This window comes from Pteropus alecto, unplaced genomic scaffold (assembly GCF_000325575.1).
Source record: "Pteropus alecto unplaced genomic scaffold, ASM32557v1 scaffold86, whole genome shotgun sequence".
Lineage (NCBI taxonomy): Eukaryota > Metazoa > Chordata > Mammalia > Chiroptera > Pteropodidae > Pteropus > Pteropus alecto.
In genome coordinates, this window is record NW_006442109.1 from 35,025,771 (window position 1) to 35,047,621 (window position 21,851).

Here is a 21,851-nt window from a genome sequence, read left to right on the forward strand (position 1 = left end):
GGCACAGGGGAAAAAGAAAGTAACAGAAATATACTTAACAGTAGTTTAATAAAATTCAGAACGTGGAAACTTTAGAGTTTTTATTAAACTCAATTTTATGATAGCTATACTTGTAAATTTAGAGTTTTTTTGCAGTAAAGGGAGGGGATCTATGCAGCTGAAAAACATTTTCAAAGATATTCTTTGAATGGACCGTGTATGGATGATATAGTATTGGCACAGTTTTCTTAATGTGCTCATGACTTTATTCTTAGGAGATACATGCTGACATATTTGGAGTATTGGGTCATGATGTTTACATTTAACTCAAGTAGTTAATGGTTGAGAAGGCTTTATATAGAGAATGAGAAAGCAAGAGTAGCAAAATTTTAACAATTTATGAATCTAGATGAAAGGAATAGAGGTGCTTATTTTTCAGTTCAGGCAATCTCGATAGTTTCTGTTTCTTATGTAGAAATTATTCTGTTTACATTTTCTGTCTCTACCAGGGTAAACTTTGATGTTATATATTTGTAGGAAATTATTTATTTCACTTTTGAATGTATTTGTATCAAGCTGTACAAAAAATCTTTTTCTTAGTTTTTTTCATGTTTTGTTTCAATGACTGTTCCTTCCTTCCTGTTTATTATTTTTATAGTTGAGATTTCTTTCCCTTGTTTTTATTAATTAGGTTAGCCAGTGATTTGCCTCCTTTATGATATTTTTCAAAGAACTAACATTTTTACTTAACAGTTTCTTCTGTTTTTCTGTTTCTGTTTTATTAACTTCTAACCTTTAAGAAAACCATTTGGAGATAAAATCCATATATTTGAAGGAACCAACAGGAACCTGATCCATATATTTGAAGGAACCAACAGGAACCTGGGAAAACTGACTTAAAACAGCCCTCTCTAAGACATACTTTAATGAAACCACTAGATCTTAAAAATGAAGAAAAATGAATAAAAAGATTTTATTTTTATTATTTTAAATTTATTACTTGCTTTTGCCTTTTATTATTTCCTTCTTTGTGCTTTCTCTCTACTTTTACATTATTATAGTTAACCTTTGAACAGCGTGGTTTGGACCACTAGGGTCCACTTATACACAGGTTTTTTTCAATAAATACTGTAAATGTATTTTCTTCTCCTTATGATTTTCTTTTTATTCTTTTTTGAGGTGACATTGGTTAATAAAATTATATGTTTCAAGTGTACAATTTAATAATAGCTCATCTGTATTTTACATTGTGTGTTCATCCAAAGTCAAATCTTTCGTCACCATATATTTGACCCCCTTACCCTTATTTACTTCCCCACTCCCCACTTTCCCTCTGGTGAGCACTACACTGTTTTATGTCTATGAGTTTTTGTCTTTCTTGTTTGTTTGTTGGTTTCAGTTTTATATTCCACATATAAGTGAAATCATATGGTTCTCGACTTTTCTAACTTATTTCACTTAGCATGATAATCTCTTGATCCATCCATGTTGTTGCAAATGGCAGTATTTCATCTTTTCTTATGATTAATATTCCATTATGTTTATGTACCACATCTTCTTTATCCAATCATCTCTTGAAGGGCACTTCAGTTGTTTCCATGTCTTAAACACTACGAATAGTGCTGCAATGAACATTGAGGTGAATATATATCTTTATGAATAAATGTTTTCAAATTTCTTAGGTAGGTACCAGGAAGAGGGATTAGTGGGTCATATGGTGATGCTATTGTTAATTTTTTGAGGAACCTTCATACTGTTTTTCATAGTAGCTGTACCAGTTGACATTCCTACCAGTAGTATGTGAGGATTCTTTTTTCCTCTCATCCTCTCCAACACTTGTTATTACTTGTCCTATTGATGATAGCCATTCTAAGCAGGTGTGAGAAGGTATCTCATTGTGGTTTTGATATGCATTTCTCTAATAGTTAGGTAAGTTGAGCATCCTTTCACATGTCTGTTGGTTGTTTGTATGTCTTCTTGGGAGAAGTGTGGTCAGGTCCTCTGCTCATTTTTTATTTGGATTGTTTGTTGTTGTACGAATTCTGTTAGCCTCATATTGGAGACATTGTTTGCAAATATCTTCCTCCATTCAGATGGTTGCCTCTTTATCCTGTTGATGGTTTCTTTTACTAGGCAGAAGATTTTTAGTTTGATATAGACCCATTCATTTATTTTTGCTTTTATTTTCCTTGCCTTTAAGGTCAAATTTATAAAATCCCCTCTAAATCCAAGATTCATGAATTTTAGTGCCTGTGTTTTCTTCTTTGCAATTTATTGTTTCACATTTTACATCGGGGTCCTTAATCCATTTTGAGTTAATTTCGGTGTATGATGATAGATAGCCCTCTAGTTTCATTCTTTTGCATCATGTGACTTTCCAGTATTCCCAGCACCATTTATTAAAGAGGCTTTCTTTTCTCCATTGTATGTTTCTGACTCTTTTGTTGAAAATTATTTTCCCATATATACGTGGGTTTATTTCTGGGCTCTCAGTTCTGTTCCATTGGTCTGTGTGACTGTTTTGCTGCCAGTACCATGCTGTTTTGATTACTGTCGCTTTGTAGTATAATTTGAAGTTGGGAGGAGTGATTTCTCCAGCCTCATTCTTTTTTCTCAGAATAGCTTTGGCAATTCGGGGTCTTTTGTGTTTCCATACAAATCTGATGATTTTTTGTTCTATTTCTTTTAAAAAAAAAAAATGCCATTAATGTTTGTTTTTTCTTGCTTCTCTTGAGTTCTGCTTCATGAAGGTGGTTTCATTTCTAGACACTCATAACTATTATTTTTCTATTCGAAGTTGTGGATTTTAGCATTGTAAATTGTTCCTTTTTCCTTCCTGATATCAAATGCTCCTCTGCTTTCTTATTGTTTCCCTTTGTCTTGAATAATATTGTCCATCTCTTTGCTGTTAGCCTCTTTGAATCTGTTTTAATATCTGTTTACCCTTTGCAGCATAGATTTGTGTTTTATCTATGATTGAAAATCATTTTTGTTTTAATTGGTGAGTTAAGCCTATTTACATTTATTGATCATCCTCATATTTAGTTTTAGTTCTGTCTTAGTGTTATGTAGGAAGCATATCACATTTACTGAATGTTTCTATTTGTTCTTTTTTGTAGTGAGGCAATTAGGAAATTTCGACGTTTTTCTTCTAGTAGTTACTTTTATATTAATATCTTGTATACTGGCCTAGTTGCCTTTTTCTTACTTAAGCCTCTATTTGATTTTTAAACTTTTAGTGACATCCTTTAGAGTCTGTTATTTATGTGGCTGTCTCTGAGCTTCTTTTTTCTTCTGTTTCTAAAGCTTTTTTAGTTGTAGTGTTTCTGTTTCACTAGAACATGTAACATTTATATATTACTTTCTATTCTTATATTCATCTTTTTTTTTTTTTGGTCATAGACCTACATCTGCAATTAAGTGTATCTACTTCTTAGTTCTTTTTTTTTTTTTTTTTGCCAGTGTTTCCTATCAAATCTTGATTGCTTGAAGTTTGTCCTCTGTTAGGTTTCATGATTACAGTATTACCTAAGTTGTTGAATATCTAAATTGGATTGCCTTTTTCTATTGCTTCAGCAGTGTAAAGGTAATGTGGCTGAATATAAACCTTTGACTCCCATTTTCTTCTCTTTAAAATGGTACTCCACTGAGTCTTGCTTTGTTTTACAGAGTATATTGCCAAACCTATGTGTTTGTTGAGATTTAGCATTTTTGCCCAGAGGGCTTTTTCTTCATTTTTCAGATCTAGTCAATATATTAAGGTATATCTTAGAGACAACTATTCCTAGTCAGGTTACCCAGGTTCATGGTGGTCCTTTTGAATATTTTGATCAGGTCTTTTATTTCTGGACAGTTTTCTTAGATTATGGTCTGAATATTAGATTTATTCCATTATTTTCTTTTTTCTGTTTAGAGACTACAATGATATACATATATACAGTTTTATTTTTGAATTTTTGTTTTAATTTGCAGACTACTTTCTTTATTCAGAACTTTCTTTGTGACCCAATTTTCTTTCTTTAGTCTTCTATTTCTTTTCTGCTTTCATGCCCCTCTTAATGCTATTTATTAAAATTTATCTTTGGGTTCTCTGTTGGTCTGCTTAGGCTGCTATAACAAAATACTTCAGACTGGGTGGCTTAAACAACAGATTTTTATTTTCTCACAGTTCTGGAGACTGCAAGTCCAAAATGAAGGTGTTAGCAGGGTTGGTTTCTGGTGAGGTTTTTTTCCTCAGCCTGCAGATAGCACCTTCTCTCTGTGTCCTCATATAGCCTTTTATCTGTACTTTTATGGAGAGCAAGCAAGCTCTGGTGTCTCCTCCTCTTCTAATAAGGACACTATTTTCAGTAGATTAGTATTCCACACTTAAGACCTCATATAACCTTAATTACCTCCTTAAAAGAACGCCCTGTCTTCAGATACCATCACATTGGAGATTAGAGCTTCAACATATGAATTTGTAGGGGACACAATTTAGTCCATAGCAGAGTCCTTATAATTTAAATCCTATTTTCTAAGATCATTTTGTTTGTTTATATAGTTTTATTCATCACTTTGATCCTCCTTTGCCTCCTTAATGTCTGTCTACTACAAGTAATCTCCCCGCCGCGCCCCCCCCTGCCTTTTTATTTGGTTTTCCTGATAGATGAACTCATTCATCAGAACTGAAATATCATATCAGTATTTTCCCACTCACAGTGGAACTTTCTCATTCTGGGAGCAATTTTATTTGTAGTTAACCATCTCTGTCTCTTGTTTTACGTGTAGTTGCCACAGTCTACAACTTTTCTCATAGATGTGGGCTCTATATCAGTGTCTTCTACATTTGAGTATTTCCTTACATAATGGTGATTTGTGGTTAGTAGTATTCTGTATCTCCTAATTATGCTAAAGTCATGGATTACTATAGGTAATTTTATTGCTCTCCTTATATTGATTCTTAGGATTTTTTTTAGAAAATACATGGGGAGATTCAGATTTAAGCCATTGCTTTTATTCTTCAGACATTGGAAAGCAAATATGTATGTTCTAATAGCCAGTTTCCTCTCCCTTTTTCCACTATGCTTTTTGTTTCTTGTTTTTTTTTCTTCTTCACCTGAAACTCAAGAAATAGAAGAAATATGTTCTTGCAGTTATTTTACTCCCTGGAGGCTGGAAAAGACATCAAAGTCAACTATACCATAGGGCATTTTTATATAGGGTTCATTCCATAAGAAATGTGTTTATATGGTAACATTAATTTTTCTTATTTCTAGAAGTCTGGAAAACTGATTATGTGAAGGAGAGGAGCCAAGAATACCAGTCTCCACATGTGTGGGAGGTTGTATTCATGAATAATAAAATGCGGAGTAAAGAACAAGGTAATGTAATAGGAATACCATTTAACTTGGAGACAAATTTTTTTCCTCCCAGAAAAATACTCTGCCAGTGTGACTCATGTAGAATGAGTTTCAACTATATTTCAGAATTGATTATCAATAAGAAAAACTATTTAGGGAAAAAGACTGATAAATTTAATGCCTGTGGAAAATTGCTACTCAATACTATACATGAGACAACTCATACTAGAGAGAAAAATGAATTTTTTGAAAGTGGGAAAACTTATAGTCATAATGAGGACCCTCTTCAACATGAGAAGATTCAAACTTTAGAGCAACATTTTGAATACAACATGGATCAAGAAACCTTCCTTGAAAAGAGTGAGAGAACAGAAGGGAATGATTGTGACTATAATGAATTTGGGAGAACATCCTGTGACAACTCATTCTTCTTGTTCAATCAAAGAACACCCTCAAAGGAAAATCACTATGAATTTTGTGTTTGTGGGAAATCCTTATCTGTGAATTCTAATCTTTTGAAGCATTATGGGGCATCTGTGAAGCACTATGAATGTAATGAAAATGGGAGTAATTTCAGGAGGAAAATATGCCTCTCACAACTTCAGAAATCTCTTAAAGGAGAGAAACACTTTGAATGTAATGAATGTGGGAAAACTTTCTGGGAGAAATCACACCTCACTCGCCATCAGAGGATACACACAGGAAAGAAATGCTTTCAATGTAATGACTGTGGAAAAATGTTTTGGGAGAAGTCTGATCTCACTAAGCATCAGAGATCACACACAGGAGAGAAACCCTATGAATGCAATGAGTGTGGGAAAGCTTTCAGTCACAAGTCAGCTCTCACATTACACCAGAGGACACATACAGGGGAGAAACCTTATCAATGTAATGCATGTGGGAAAACTTTTTACCAGAAGTCAGACCTCACTAAACATCAGAGAACACACACAGGGCTGAAACCCTATGAATGTTTTGAATGTGGGAAGTCCTTCTGCATGAATTCACACCTGAGAGTACACCGGAGAACTCATACAGGCGAGAAACCCTTTGAATGTCCTGAGTGTGGGAAATCTTTCTGTCAGAAGTCACATCTTACACAACATCAAAGAACTCATATAGGGGATAAACCCTATGAATGTGATGCATGTGGCAAAACTTTCTACTACAAATCTGTACTCACCAGGCATCAGATAATTCATTCAGGGTTGAAACCTTATGAGTGTTACAAATGTGGGAAAACCTTCTGCTTAAAGTCTGACCTCACAGTACATCAGAGAACTCACACAGGGGAGAAACCTTTTGCATGTCCTCAGTGTGGTAAATTCTTCAGCCATAAGTCCACTCTCTCTCAACATTATAGAGCACATACAGGGGAGAAGCCCTATGAATGTCAGGAATGTGGGAAAATCTTCTATAATAAATCATGCCTAACTAAACATCATAGAACACATACAGGAGAAAAACCCTATGAATGCAATGAATGTGGTAAAACCTTCTGCCAGAAGTCACAGCTCACCCAGCACCACAGAATTCACATAGGGGTGAAACCACATAAATGTAATGAATGTGGAAAGGCTTTTTGTCATAAATCAGCTCTAATTGTACATCAGAGAACTCATACAGAAGAGAAGCCTTATAAATGTAATGAATGTGGAAAATCTTTCTGTGTGAAGTCAGGACTTATTTTACATCAGAGAAAGCACACAGGGGAGAAACCCTATGAATGTAATGAATGTGGGAAATCTTTCAGTCATAAATCATCCCTCACAGTCCATCACAGGGTTCACACAGGAGATAAATCTTGTCAATGTAATGAATGTGGGAAAATTTTTTACCGTAAATCAGACCTTGCTAAACATCAGCGAGCACACACAGGGGAGAAGCCTTATGAATGTAACACATGTGGAAGAACCTTCTCTCAGAAGTCAAACCTCATTGTACATCAGAGAACACACACTGGAGAAAAATCTTATGATTAAAGTGAATATTAGAAATGTTGAGTCACAGTTCAGTACCTACCAGACTTCAAAGAATTCACACTCTGGAGAAAACTTTTTTGACATCCTGAATGTTCAGTAACCATCCACAAACTGGCCTTATTTTATTCCAAAGTAACGATATGGATCAAACTCATAATCTGCAACAAATATCAGATAGTTTTGTTAAGAACTAATATTCCATTGAATGTCAAGTAACTAATACTGGTGTAAAACTGTACAGAATTTTTGATTTTGTAAAATTTCTTAGCAAAAATACAAAATAGCTTGTGTCAGATTTTATATTAAAGCAAAGTTCAAAAATTTTCTTTAGAAGTAATGTATTATTTAAAGTTGTGTTTTGGTTCTGATGCCATAATCTTTAGGAAACATAACAAATTATAATTTATAGATGTATATTGTGCAATGTAAAGCTTTAAAACAAAACAAAAAATAAATTGCAAAATGAAGAAATAGAATCACAAGAAGCTGCATTAATAATACATGGAATTCTCATGTGCCCTTCACCAAGCTTCCTCTAATGATTATATATTACCTAGTTGTATATATTCAAGTATAAGAAATTGATGATAGCCTACTGCTATGTCAGATACTGATCATATTCAGATTTCAGCAGTTTTTACATATACTCTGGGTATAGTTCTGTGAAATTTTATCCCTTATAGATTTGAATAATCATTAGCATAATCAGGTTACGAAATCATAAAGGAATTTGGAATTTGCATCTCATCAGGTTTACAGAGGAATCAAGATTTCACCACAAGTAGTTCCCTTGTGTTAATAGTCATACCTTTTCTGCAACTCTAATCTTGACAACCATTTGAATATGAAGCTTTCTAAAAGCAGAAATAAGTTGAATAATCAGGGCAAAAGCATTAAATGCATATGTCAAGCATCCCCTAAGATCACAGGATTTATGTCTATATAAGTGGTACATTACATAAACTGTTTCATATGCATAATGGAACAATGTAATTGTGAATAGGAAATAATCTTGATTTAGTAGTAGTTATTTCAGGACTATTCCCCTATGTGTGTAGGGCCTGGAGCAATAGTTTGAAATGAGGACCACAAAGCTAATATCAATCACTTAAAAGTTATAAATGAAAAATAATAAACTCTGTATGGGGAGTTCTAGGCCCTAGTCCCATTGCCTCCTTTCTCTTCTCATCCATGGTTCATCCCAAGCCATGGGATGTCTTGAGTGTACATATGTGAATACTCTAGCTCTTAGCCTAAATTTTGTCCAAACTCCCTGTAAGCAGCTGACCTTCATGACAGTGCCCAGGAAAGAAGCCATAGACAACGAGATGATACTCAGGGGTGTAAGTTGGGCTGTAAATTCAGGGTCTGATGTGTCCAGAGGGATGTCTGGACCCTTAGAGACTATGACTATATGAGGAGGAGTGAGCCTGGAGCAAGAGCAGAGTAGTGGTAGAGAGGGGCTTTTATTGACAGTGTAAAGTTGGTATAGTTAATTACATGGTTTACTTGAATAATTAGATTACACAAGTAATCTAAGATTATACTGTTTAGTGATCTTTGATTATATAGTCTAAGCTTCCATTTTAGGAAACCAGAGAAAGAAGAGCAAATTAAATCTAAAGTAAGCAAAACAACGACAAAAACCAGTAAGGGTTAAAGTGGAAATCAGTGAAATTGAAAATGAAACCAATTGAGAAAATCAATAAAAGTAAAAGGTGGGTCTTTCAAAATCAATAAAATTGATAAACCTCTAACTAGGTTAACTAATAAAAAGAGAAGACAGTTGTTAATATCAGAAACAAAAGAGGTGTCTTAACTACTAATCCCATGGACATAAAAAGGATTGCAAAGGGATATGATGGACCACTCACTTATGCCTACAAATTTTATAACCTAGAGGAAATGGACCAATCCTTTGAAAGACACAATCTGTCAAAAGTAGTAGAAGGACCAGTCGGAATAGACATGTAGCTGATAAAGAAGTCGAGTCAATACTTATTCTTCCAAATCAGAAAGTATCGGGCCCAGATGGGTTCACTGGTGAATTCTACCAAATGTTTAAGGATGAAATGATACCAATTTGCTACAGTCTGCTCCAGAAAGTAAAAGCATAGGGAATACATCCTAATTCATTCTGTGAGGCCAGCATTACCCTAATGCAGGCAAAGATATTACAAAAAGCTACAGACTAATATTTCTTATGAACATAGATGTAGAAGTCACCAACAAAATATTAGCTAATTGAATCCAAAAGGTATAAAAGAATTATACATCATAACCAAATGAGATTTATTCCAGGCATGCAAGACTGGTTCAACATTTGATAATTAATGTAACACTTCACATCAACAGGCTAAAGAAGAAATATCATATGATCATGTTAATAGATACGGAAAAGCATTTCACAAAATTTTAGCACTCATTCATGATAAAAAACTAGGAATGCAGGGGGACTTCCTTGGTGATGAACATATACAAAAAAATCTTCAGGTAACATTATTATGCTTAATGATAAGATACAAATGCTTTCCAAGTAAGATAGGTAGCAAGACAGGTCTCTCACCACTTCTTTGGAAGTCTAGCTAATGCAAGCAAGGCAAGTAAAGGAAATAACAGGTGCACAGATGTAGAAGGAAGAGAGAAAAGTGTGTTCACAGATAACATGATTGTCTATGTAGAAAATTTTAAAGAATCAATGACAAAATCTTGATACTAGTAAGCAGTTGTAGCAGGGTTACAGGAAATGATGCTTAGATGGGTGATAAAAAAAAAGAATTGAGCTATGAAACAACAAAAGGCGTGGAAGAAGCTTAGATGCATATTGTTAAATGAAAGCAGCCAACGTGAAAAGCCTTTATACTGTATAATTCCATTGATAATGCATTCTGATAAAGGTAAAATCATGGACACAGTAAAAAGATCAGTGGTTGCTGTGGCTTATGGAGGGTAGGGCAGCAGGGATGAATAGGTGGATTACAGAGGAGTTTGAGAGTTATCCTGTAAGATACTCTAGTGGTGGATACATGCCATTATTTGTTAGGACTCATAGACTAAAACACAAAGGTAAACACTAAATTACAAACTTTAGTAATAATGTATTAATATTGGCTCATCAGTTTTAAGAAATGTCTCATGTAATACAAGATAATGGAAATGGCGGGGTGGGGGGAAGTTGAGGTGAAAAGGTATATAGGAACTCTGTACCATCTTAACTTTTTTGTAACCCTAAAACTACTCTAAAAAATAAAGTGTATTAAGTAAACAGACCCTGTCTACATATGGCAATATGCATGATTCTCTAAGGATATTTTCCTATATAACTACCAAACTTAAAACTCACCCGCTAACTATATTTTTTGGTTATTCAAAGGCATGTCAGAATAACTTAAATTTTTGCCACTGTAAGAATTTTAAAAATATGAAATGTAATACATTTTCAGAGAATTGGAAGAATGCATTAATGAGATTGAAAAAGAAAGGGGAAGAGAGAGAAGCATGATGGTGTGAGGGATGTCCCCAGATCTCTCCCCTTGAAATATCAATAAGCTGAATATCTAAAACTCAACAAATAACACCCAGCCTTCACACAAGCAAGTCTGAGTGAGTCATCTGCTTGCAAGGGCTTCCAAAGGTCGAATCATGAGAGTCTGGGAGTAGATTGGGAGGAGCAAAGAAGCTACCACATGCAGCTGGAACTCCCTGCAGGAGGAGGGAGAGGGGAGAGTTTGCAGCCTATTCCGAACAGCTCTGCCTGAGGGGTCAGGAAATTCCACACAGTGGAGCCCAGGGGTCAGGGCAGAAATCAAAGCAAGAACTAAGTGCAGGGGTTAACAGTTGGGTCGTAGCAGCTGCTGTTGTAAAGCAGGCGGCTGAGACATGGAGCCTAGCAGCAACCCCCACCCACTAACTCAGAGCATGCCTTCCCCTGACTCCAGATCCTCCCATACCTAGCATGGTGGAGCCCCAGGGAAATTTGTGCAACTGGTACTGAAAAACAAACAAATAAACAAAAACCATGGCTGGTGTTATAAATATGTGCTGGGACTGAGGACAACCCATAGTGGATTGAAGCATTATTTGCCTCAGAGATCCAAGAGTCTTGGATGCTACCTACTGAAAATCAAAGAAAAAACCCTTCTTAAGCTAAAGAGAGATGTCTGTATGATAAATCTTTTTTTTTGGGGGGGGGGTAGGGGGAGGGGGTGAAGCAGAGTACACTTTGATTAATGCCCAGGCAGAAAAATAGTTCATCAAACACCATGAATAACCAAGGTAACAAGGGAGAAGGCAGCTCAAAATGAAAGAGAAAATTCTCCAGAAAACAAGCTTTAAGACATAGACACATGCAATTTAAATAACAGAGAATTCAGGATAATATTCCTGGAAAAACTCAATGAGATGCAGGACAAATCTGATTGACAATTTTGAAGAATGAGAATCAATATTGACCAATAAAATGAATATTTTAGTGAGGAGATTGAAACATTGAAAAAGAACCAAATAGAACTTCTGGAGCTAGAGAACACATTAAAAAAGATGAAGAATGAAATGCCAGGCTTGGGAAACAGAGCTGACCAGATGGCGGAAAGAGTCAGTGTCATCGAAGACAGAAGTCTAGAAATGAATCAGAAGAGAGTCTTGAGAATGGAAAAAACAAAAAAACAAGAGCTATAGAACTATCTGACACCATCAGGAAAAGCAACATAAGAATAATGGGTATACCAGAAGGAGAAGGGAACAGAGTGCATATTCAGACAAATTGATGAGAATTTCCTAAATCTAAGGAATGAGCTGGAGCTTTGAATTCAATTTTCTCAACCTAAAAAGGCCTTCTGCAAGGCACATTATATTAAAATTGTCAAAAATTAATGACCAAGAGTTTTCAAGGTATCCAGGGAAAAAAAGACCTATAAAGGAAAATTGATTAGACTACTTTTGGACCTCTCAGCACAAACCTTACAAGCAAGAAAGGAGTGGAACAAAATATTAAAACTATTAAGTGGAAAGAATTAACCAGCCAAGAATAATGTATCCAGCAAAGCTCTTCTTTAGATCTGAAGGAGAAATAAAGAGCTTTCCATTCATACAGAGCTAGGGGATTCTCCACCACAAGGCCCGCATTACAGGAAATAATGAATGGAGTCAGCCCCCTTGAAAATGGCAAAACAGTACATAACTGAGTAAGGCGACTAGCAGGCAAACAGAATCAGAGTATTACAACTCTTATCAAGAACAGGTTATTTTAAGCTTAAACAATAAGAATTGCTATTACAAGATAGTAATGAATATCCAGCATACATTAGGTAAAAGGAGAAGAATTAAAGATCTAAATTTGCAAAGGAGAATGGAGATAAAGCACATGCAGAATAAAATATCCTTTACATATTCTTAATGGTAACCACATGCCAAAGATCCAAAACTGAGATACCTAACATAAAACAAGAAGGATCAGAGGGAAAATCCACAAAGCCCCACCAAATTAAAATAACAGAAATGCAAGGACAAGTAAACAATGGAAACACCAAGCTAACAGAAAACTAAAGATGAAATAGCTATAGGAAAACCTCATATTTCAGTAATCACACTAAATGTAAATGGACTGAAGTCACCAATAAAAAGAGTTGCAGATTGGATCATAAAACAAAACCCAAGTATATGCTGCCTTCATGAGACACATTTCATCTACAAGGATATAGGCTCAAAGTGAAAGGGTGGAAAATTATAGTCCAAGCAAATGGCATCCAGAGAGAAGCAGGTGTAGCTGTACTTATATTGGGTGAAATAGACTTCAAGACAAAAAAAAAAAAAAAAAAAAAAAAAAGGATACTTGCAAACACTTCATAATGATAAAGGGAACCATCCATCAAGAAGACATAACATTAATATTTATGCTTCCAATTAGGCAAGCCCTAAAATATATAAAACAATTACTAACAGAACTGAAGGGAGAAACTGACCCAAACACTATCATAGTAGAGTACCTGTATATGCCACTATCAGATATGGATAGATCATCTAAACAGAGAACCAATAAAGAAGTAACATCCTTAAAGGATACGTTAGACCAGTTGGACAGAATTGACATTTATAGAGCCGTTCATCCCTAAACAGCTGCTTATACATTCTTCTCTAGTGCACATGGAACATTCTGAAGGGTAGATCACATTATGGGATACAAAACTAGCCTCAACAAATACAAGATGATTGAAATCATACCAATCATATTCTCTCATTATAATGCTTTGAAGCTGGAGATTAATTGTAAAAAGAAAGTGGGAAAAACCACAAATAACATGGAAGTTAAACAACATGCTACTGAAGAAAACCTGGGTCATAGAAGAAATAAAAAGATCAAGAGATACATAGAAACAAGTGAGAATGAAAGTATAATGTATCAAAACTTTTGGTTTAATACAAACCAAAAGCGGTAATGAAAGGAAAGTTTATATCATTACAGGCCTATCGCAAAAATCAAGAATGAGCCCAAATAACTTACCCACTTAAAACACTAGAAAAAGAACAAATGAAGCTTAAAGTTAGTGCAAGAAAGGACATAATCAAAATTAGAACAGAATTAAATAAAATTGAAAACCAAAAGAAAATAGAAAAATTAATGCAACAAAGAGCTGGTTCTTTGAGATTAATGACATTGACAACCCCCTGGCTAGACTCACTAAAGAAAAAAAGAGCAAGGATACAATTAAAATCAGGTTGAAAAAGGAGAAATTACGACAGGTACTGCAAAAATGCAAAGGATCATAGAATACTAAGAGAAATTATGACACCAATTTCAATAACATAGGAGAAATGGAAAAGTTCTTAGAAATATTCATCCTTCTTAGAATGAATTATGAAGAATGGGAAAATTTAAAGAGGCCAGTCAGCAGCATGGAAATTGAAACAATCTTCAAAAACCTCCCAAAAAGCAGAAGTCCCACACCAAATGGCTTCACCAGTTAATTCTACCAAACATTCAAAGATTTAATACCTATTCTTTTCAAACTCTTTTAAAAAATCATAGTGGAAGCAGTACTTCCCAGCTCATTTTATGAGGCCAGCATTACCCTGATACTAAAATCTGGTAAAGATAACATAGAAAAAAACTACAGACCAATATCTCTCAACACAGATGCAAAAATTTTAAGTAAGATACTAGCGAAGCAAATACAACAACATGTTAAAAAGATTATACACTGAGGTGAAGCTCACTTCATCTCAGGGGCACAGGGATGGTTTAACATATGCAAATTGATTAATGTGTTATATTACATAAAGTAAAGAATAATCATATCATATGCAGAAAAAGCCTTTGACGAGGTACAACATCCATTTATGACTAAATCACTTAATAAAATAGGTATTGAAGCAAAGTGCCTCAACATAATGAAGGCCTTTTATGACACTCGGCTAACATTATATTTAGTGATAAAAAGCAAAACCTTTTCTCTAAGATCAGGAACAAGTCTGTCCACTGTCAACAGTATTATTCAATATAATATTGGAAGTCCTAGTGAGTGCAATCAGGTGAAGGAAAGAAATAAAAGATATCCAAATAGGAAATGAAGAATTCAAACTGTCACTATTTGCAGATGACAGGATTCTTTATTTAGAAAACCCTTAACTCCACTACTAGAAATAATAAACACAGTAAAGTTTCAAGATACAAAATCAATGTTCAAAAGTCCATAGCATTCCTATTACTCTAATAATGAAGCATCAGAAAAAGAAGTGAAAACAATTTCTTTTGCAATTGCAGCAAAAAGAATAAAATAGGAATAAATCTAAGGAAAAATATGAAGGACCTATAAAACGAAAACTATAAGACTATAATAAAGAAATTGAACAAGACACAGAAATAGAAAGATATTTCATGTTCTTGGATTTGAAGAATCTACATAGTTAAAATGACCTTATTACCTAAAGCATTATACAAATTTAATGGAATCTCCATCAAAATCCCATCGGAATTAAAAAAATAGGAGAAAAAAATCATCAAATTTGTATGGAAGCACATAAGACCCCCAAAAGCCAAAGCAATCATGAGATAAAAGAACAAGGCTGGAGGCATCACTCTGCCTGACTTCAAATTATACTACAAAGCTACAATAATGAAAACAGCATATTTTTGGCAGAAAAACAGACACACTGTGGAACAGAATTGAGTGTCCAGAAGTAAACCTTCATTTATATGGACAAATAATTTTTGACAAGGAGCCAAAAACATACAATGGAGAAGGGAAAGCCTCTTCAATAAATGGTGCTGGGAAAACTGAAAAGCCACCTGCAAAAGAATGAAACTAGACTATTGTTTATCACCACACACCAAAATTAACTCAAAATGGATTGAGGACATGAATATAAGATCTGAAACAATAAATTACATGAAAGAAAACATGGATACTAAACTAATGGACTGTGGACTTAAAGAGGATTTTATGAATTTAACCCCAAAGGCAAAGGAAATAAAAACAAAAATAAATGAATGAGACCATGTCAAACTAAAAAGCAAAAGAAACCATCAACAAAGCTAAGAGAGAACTGAATGGGAGAATATATTTGCAAACAATTCCTGTAATCAGGGCCTAATATCTAAAATAAACAAAGAACTCATGCAACTCAATAACAACTAAAAAACAATCCAATTAAAAAAGTGGGCAGAGGACCTGAGGAGACACTTTTCTTAAGAAGACATACAAATGGCCAACAGACATATGAAAGAATGCTTAGTTCACTAGCTATTAGGGAAATGCAAATCAAAACCATAATGAAATACCATCTCACACCTGTTAGAATAGCTGTTATCAACAGGACAAGTAATAAGTGTTGGAGGGGATGCGGAGAAAAAGGAATTCTCATACACTGCTGGTGGGATTGCAAATTGGTACAATCTCTGTGGAAAAAGGTATGTAGGTTCCTCAGAAAATATGAATTGAAATACCATATGATCCAGCAATCTCTCTACTGGATATTTATCCAAAAAACTTGAAAACATCTATGTGACAAGATATATGCACACTGATCTTCATAGTAGAAGCATTCACAGTGGTCAGGACATGGAAGAATCCTAAGTGTCCTTCAATAGATGATTGAATAAAGAAGATGTGGCATATATATATGGTGGAATAATACTGCCATTTGTAACAACATGGCTGGATCTTGAGATAATCATGCTGAGCAAAATAAGACAGAAAAAGTTGAAAACCACATGATATCATTCATATATGTGATATAAATTTAAAAGCAAAAGAAACTCAGACATGGTCAGTGGACTAGTGGTTACCAAAGGGAAGGGGTAGATTGGGGTAAAGGTGTCAAATATGTGGTGATGGAAAGAAATCTAATTATGGGTGGTGAACACAATGCAATAATCATACAACATACTGTTGAATTGTATAGTTGAAACTTAATTGGATTTTATTGATCAATGTCACCCCCAGTAACTTTTAATTAAATAAAAAATAATAAAAGCAAAAAGAAGAAAGTTGTTCTTTTGTTTTTGTGTCTATGTCCTCATAGTTTAATAATTTGCCTTGAAGTCAGAATCCCCATCTCTTTCATTCTTTTCCACTGAATTTATTGTATGTTTTTGGCTCCTTTGTCAAAAGTTATTTGCCCATATCTATGGGGGTTTATTTTTGGATATTCAAATCTGTTCCTTTGGTCAGTGTGTCTGTTTTTCTGCTCATACCATGCTGTTTTGATTATTGTTGCTTTGTAGTATAAGTTGAACTCAGTGGAGTGTGATGCCTCTGGTTTTGTTCTTTGTTTTCTCAGGAGTGCTTTGTCTATTAGGGATCTTTGGTGATTCCATACAAATGTGATGTTTTTTTTTCTATTTATTTAAAAAATGCCATTGGGATTTTGATGAGGATTGCATTTAATCTGTACACTGCTTTGGGTAATATGACTTTTTACTGTTGTTGATTCTTCCAATCCATGAATGTGGAATATCTTTTTATTTTGTGTCTTCTTCAATTTCTTTTAATAATGTCTTTTAGTTTTCAGTGTATAGGTTCTTCACATCCTTCGTTAAGTTTATTCTTAAGTGTTTTTTAAATTTTTGTTGCAATTGCAAGTGGAATTTTTTATTTCTTATATGAAAGTTTATTATTATCAAATAGGAATGTGTTGGATTTCGTACATTGTATTCTGCAATATTTCTGTAGTTTTTGTTTTTAATATTTTTGTTTTATGGTTTTCTATGTGAAGAATTGTCTAGCAAAAAGTGACTTGTACTTTTTCATTTCCAATATGGACATTTTTTTCCTATTTGTTTAATTACCAGTAGTATAATTGAATTATATTATTGTATTGCTTGTTGACACATTTTGAGTTTAAATGCTTTTATATGTTAATTTTAATTTTCGTATTTTTTTTAGTTAGTTAATGTGCAATATTATATTAGTTTCAGGTGTACAATACAGTGATTAGACATTTGTATAACTTATGAAGTGATCACCCTGATAAATCCAGTACTCACTTGACACCATATGTGGTTATTACAATTACAATACTCCTGACTATATTCCCTAAACTATACATCCCCCATGATTATTTTATAACTACCAATTTGTACCTCTTAATCTCTTCCCCCACCTTCCAATCTGATAACCATCAAAATGGTTTTTGTATATGAGCTTGCTTCTGTTGTTTGTTTGTTTATCTTGTTCTCTAGATTTTACCAATGATATTTGTCTTTCTCTGTCTGACTCCACTCAGCATAGTACTCTCTAGGTTCATCCCTGTTGTTGCACGTGGTAAGATTTAATTCTTTTTATCACTGAGTAATAGTCCATTTTGTGTGTGTGGATATACATTATATATATAACACATATATATATGTGTGTATGTATATTATACATCACCTTTTCTTTACCCATTTATCCACTGCTAGGTACCCTGGAAGTCTTCCTATCTTGGCTACTGTAATTAATACCACAATGAACATATGGATTCATATGTCCCTTCAAAGTAGTGTTTTGGGTTTCTTAGATTAATACCCATAATTGGAATAACTGGGTCCTTTGTCTTTTATTATAATTTTTGTTTTACAGTCTATTTTGTCTATTGTAAGTATTACTACCCCAGCTTTTTTCCCCATTTTCATGAAACATCTTTTTTTCTACCCCTTTACTTTCAGTCTGTGTGTGTCTTTCAATCTGAAGTCAGTCTCTTATAGGCAGCCTATGCAAGGGTCTTGTTTTCTTATCTTTTCAGCCACCCTATCCTTTGATTAGAGCATTTAATCCATTTCCATTTAAAGTAATTGTTGCTAGATATGTACCTATTATCATTTTATTATCTATATTTTTGACATTTTTTTCTTGTTTCTTTTTCTTAAAGAAGTCCTGCTAACATTTCCTGTAATACTGGCTTGGTGATAATGAACTCCTTTAGCTTTTTCTTGTTTGGGAAGCTATATGATAGCTTTGCCATGTAGAGTCCTCTTGGTTGTAGGTCTTTGCTTTTCATCACTGTATTTCCTGCAATCTCTTCTGGCCTGCAAAGTTTCTGTTGAGAAATCAGCTGATAGTCTTATGGGAGCTCTCTTGTAAGTAACTGCTTTTCTCTTGTGCTTTGAAGATTCTCTCTTTGTCTTTAACCTTTGGCATTTTAATTATGATGTGTCTTGCTGTGGGCCTCTTTGGGTTCGTCTGTTTTGAGACTCTGCACTTCTTGGATTTGTATGTCTATTTTCTTCACCAGGTTAGGGAATTTTTCAGTCATTATTTTTGAAATAGGTTTTCAATTCCTTGTCTTTTCCCCTTCTGGTATCCCTATGATGTGAATAATGTTAACACTTGATGTTGTCCCAGAGGCTCTTTAAAGTATCCTTTTTTGAATTTTTTTCCTGTTGCTGTTGTGACTAGGTGTTTTCTGCTACTGTGTAAATTACTGATTTGATTCTTTGCTTTATTTAATCTACTGTTAATTTCTTCTAAGATAGTCTCCATTTCAGTTATTGTATTCTTCTGACTTTCTGTGTTTCTTATTTCCATTTTTATGTTTTCTATCTCTTTGTTAATGTTCTCAGTGAGTTCATTTACTCTTCACCTAAGTTCATCGAGCATCCTTATAATCAGTGTTTTTGAACTCTGCATCTTGTGGATTGCTTGTCTGTTTTGTTTATTTCTTTTTCTGGAGTTTTGTTCTGTTATTTGGGATGTTTATTTGTCTTCCTAGTTTGTTTTCCCAGTTTGTCTTTCCAGTTTGGCTGCCGACTTGTGTTTGTTTCTTTGTACTAGGTAGGGCTGCTCTGTCTCCTGGTCTTAGTAGAGTGGCCTTATGTACAAGGTGTGTTGTGGGTCCCAGTGGCACAGTCTTCCCTGGTCATCTGAGCTGGGTGCTCCAGGTATGTCCCATGTATGGATTGTATGTGCCCTCCTTTTGTAGTTGAGTATTGATTGTTGTTTGTTCATCAGTGGGAGGGATTGGCCCTTGAGCTGATTGTTGAGATGACTGGCCATGATCAGTGGATGAGCTGGTTTGCCTCGGCTGACCCTACAGAGCTCACTTTACTTTAGCAGGGCTCTAGTGCCTGCCCTGTCTGCCTTTCGCTTGTGTCATTCTCAGATGTAACCCCAGGTGATACTCTAGCTCTGACTATATCCAGCCACTGAGAGTGTAGTCTGGGGCCTCCTGGGAGGGTCCCTGCCACAGGCAAAGTTCAGCTTCAGCCTGTGCCCAGTCGTGGGCCACCTGGCATGAGCTACCAAGCAATTCGCAGATGACCATCACACATTGGGCTTGGAAGTGCCTCAAGAGTCAAGCCGCAAACTGAGGCTGGCTGCTGCTGGTGCTGGGCTTGGGGCTACTCAGCTAGAGGTATGGGGCACACAGAGGCCAGCTGCTACTTGTTTAGGTTTCGTGAACCTTTGAGAGATTTTAGGAAAGACCATAGCATGAGCCCAAACAAACTGTTTGTGTGGAAAATCTACTGGAAGAGGCTTGAGTAGTCCCACTCATTGGGAGGGGCTGGGTCTTAGGGAATCACCAGGGCAGGGTGGCCAGTATTAGTTACATTGACAGAAACTTAAATATGGCACTGGCGTAGGTCTGTAAGCTGGGCAGGGGAAGGCTCAACAAGGAACAATGCCCTCTGGTAGCACTTCTGCCTGGGAGAAAGCTGCTCCTATGGCCCTCACCATGTAGCAAGACAACTCAGTTTCTTTATGTCCCTGGCACCTTTTGAGCTGCTGCCTTAGATCCGATGCTCAGAGCAAGTGAGTCTGTCACAGAGTAAGTCTGCATGTTGGCCCCTTAAGAGGAAAGTCTGTGACTCCCTCAGCCTTCTGTCTTACTCTGCCACAATCTCTGCTGGTTTTCACATCCAGAAGTTGTGTGGACTTCTCTTCCCAGCAGTAGAACTCTGGGCTGGGGAGCCAGGTGTGGGACCTGGACTTCTTGATCTTTTGGGGGGACCTCTACAGCCTAAATATTTCTCCTAATTTCCCCATGGGTGTGGGACCAGCCTGTTTTGTATCTGCCCCTCCTACCAGTCTCAAGGTGGCCTCCTCTGTGTGTCCCCAGTTCTAGGACCTTTGTTCAGCTAGACATCAGGAAACTCCCAATGATGGCTATTCTGTAGTTTAGTTGTGATTTTGATGTGGTTGTGAGAGGAGGCAAACACAGCGTTTACCTACTCTGCTTTCTTGCCCAGATGCCAGTTTGGATAATTTTTATTCTTTTATTCTTTTCTTTTGCCTGATTGCTCTGACTAGAATTTCCACTAGTTTGTTGAATAACAGTTGTGACACTGGGTATCGTTGTGTTAATCCTGATCTTAGAGGACGAACTTTCAGTTTTTCTCCATTGAGTACAATATTAGCTGAGGGTTTGTCATATATACCCTTTATCAGGTTAAGGTATTTTCCTTTTTTACCCATTTTGTTCAATGTTTTAATCATAAGTGGGTGTGGTATTTCGTTAAATGCTTTTTCCACATCTATTGATATGATTATATGATTTCTTTCCTTTTATCTTTTTTAATATGGTGTATCACATTGACTTGCATATGTTGAATCATCTTTTTGTCTCTGGAATGAACTCTACTTAATCATGATGGATTATCTTTTAAAAGTATTTTTGTATTCGATTTGCTAGTATTTTGTTGAGAATCTTTACATCTGTATTCATCAGAGATATTAGTCTGTAACTTTCTTTTTTTACATTATCCTTTCCAAGTTTTAGTATCAGTGTAATGTTGGTCTCATAAAATTAGAGATGAATTATTGCCTCTTCAATTTTTTGGAAGAATTTGAGAAGGATAGTTATTAAATCATCTTTGAATGTTTGGTAGAATTCACTATTGAAGTCATTTGGTCCTGGACTTTTACTTTTTTGGAGATTTTTGACAATTGTTTCAATTTCCTTACTGTTGATTGATCTGTTTATATTTTCCAATTCTTGATTCAGTCAGGTGGTTTTATATTTCTAAGAACTTGTGCATTTTTTTAGGTTATTGCATGTAGTCTTTAATGAACATATACACACACAGAAATGCATATATGTGTGTGTGTGTGTGTGTGTGTGTATGGAGAAAGTG

At 35.2% G+C, this 21,851-nt stretch overlaps 1 protein-coding gene across 1 annotated transcript in view; it reads left to right on the forward strand.

Moving 5' to 3' along the window:
• LOC102886270 (zinc finger protein 33B-like) overlaps window positions 1-9,512 on the forward strand; it is a 45,408-nt gene extending 35,896 nt beyond the window's left edge. The window contains 2 exon segments of the mRNA XM_025038925.1: window positions 5,238-7,288; window positions 7,290-9,512. Of these exon segments, the coding sequence (XP_024894693.1) occupies window positions 5,238-7,288; window positions 7,290-7,403 (2,165 nt within the window). The 3' untranslated portion in view covers window positions 7,404-9,512.
• Window positions 9,513-21,851: the final 12,339 nt, after the last annotated feature.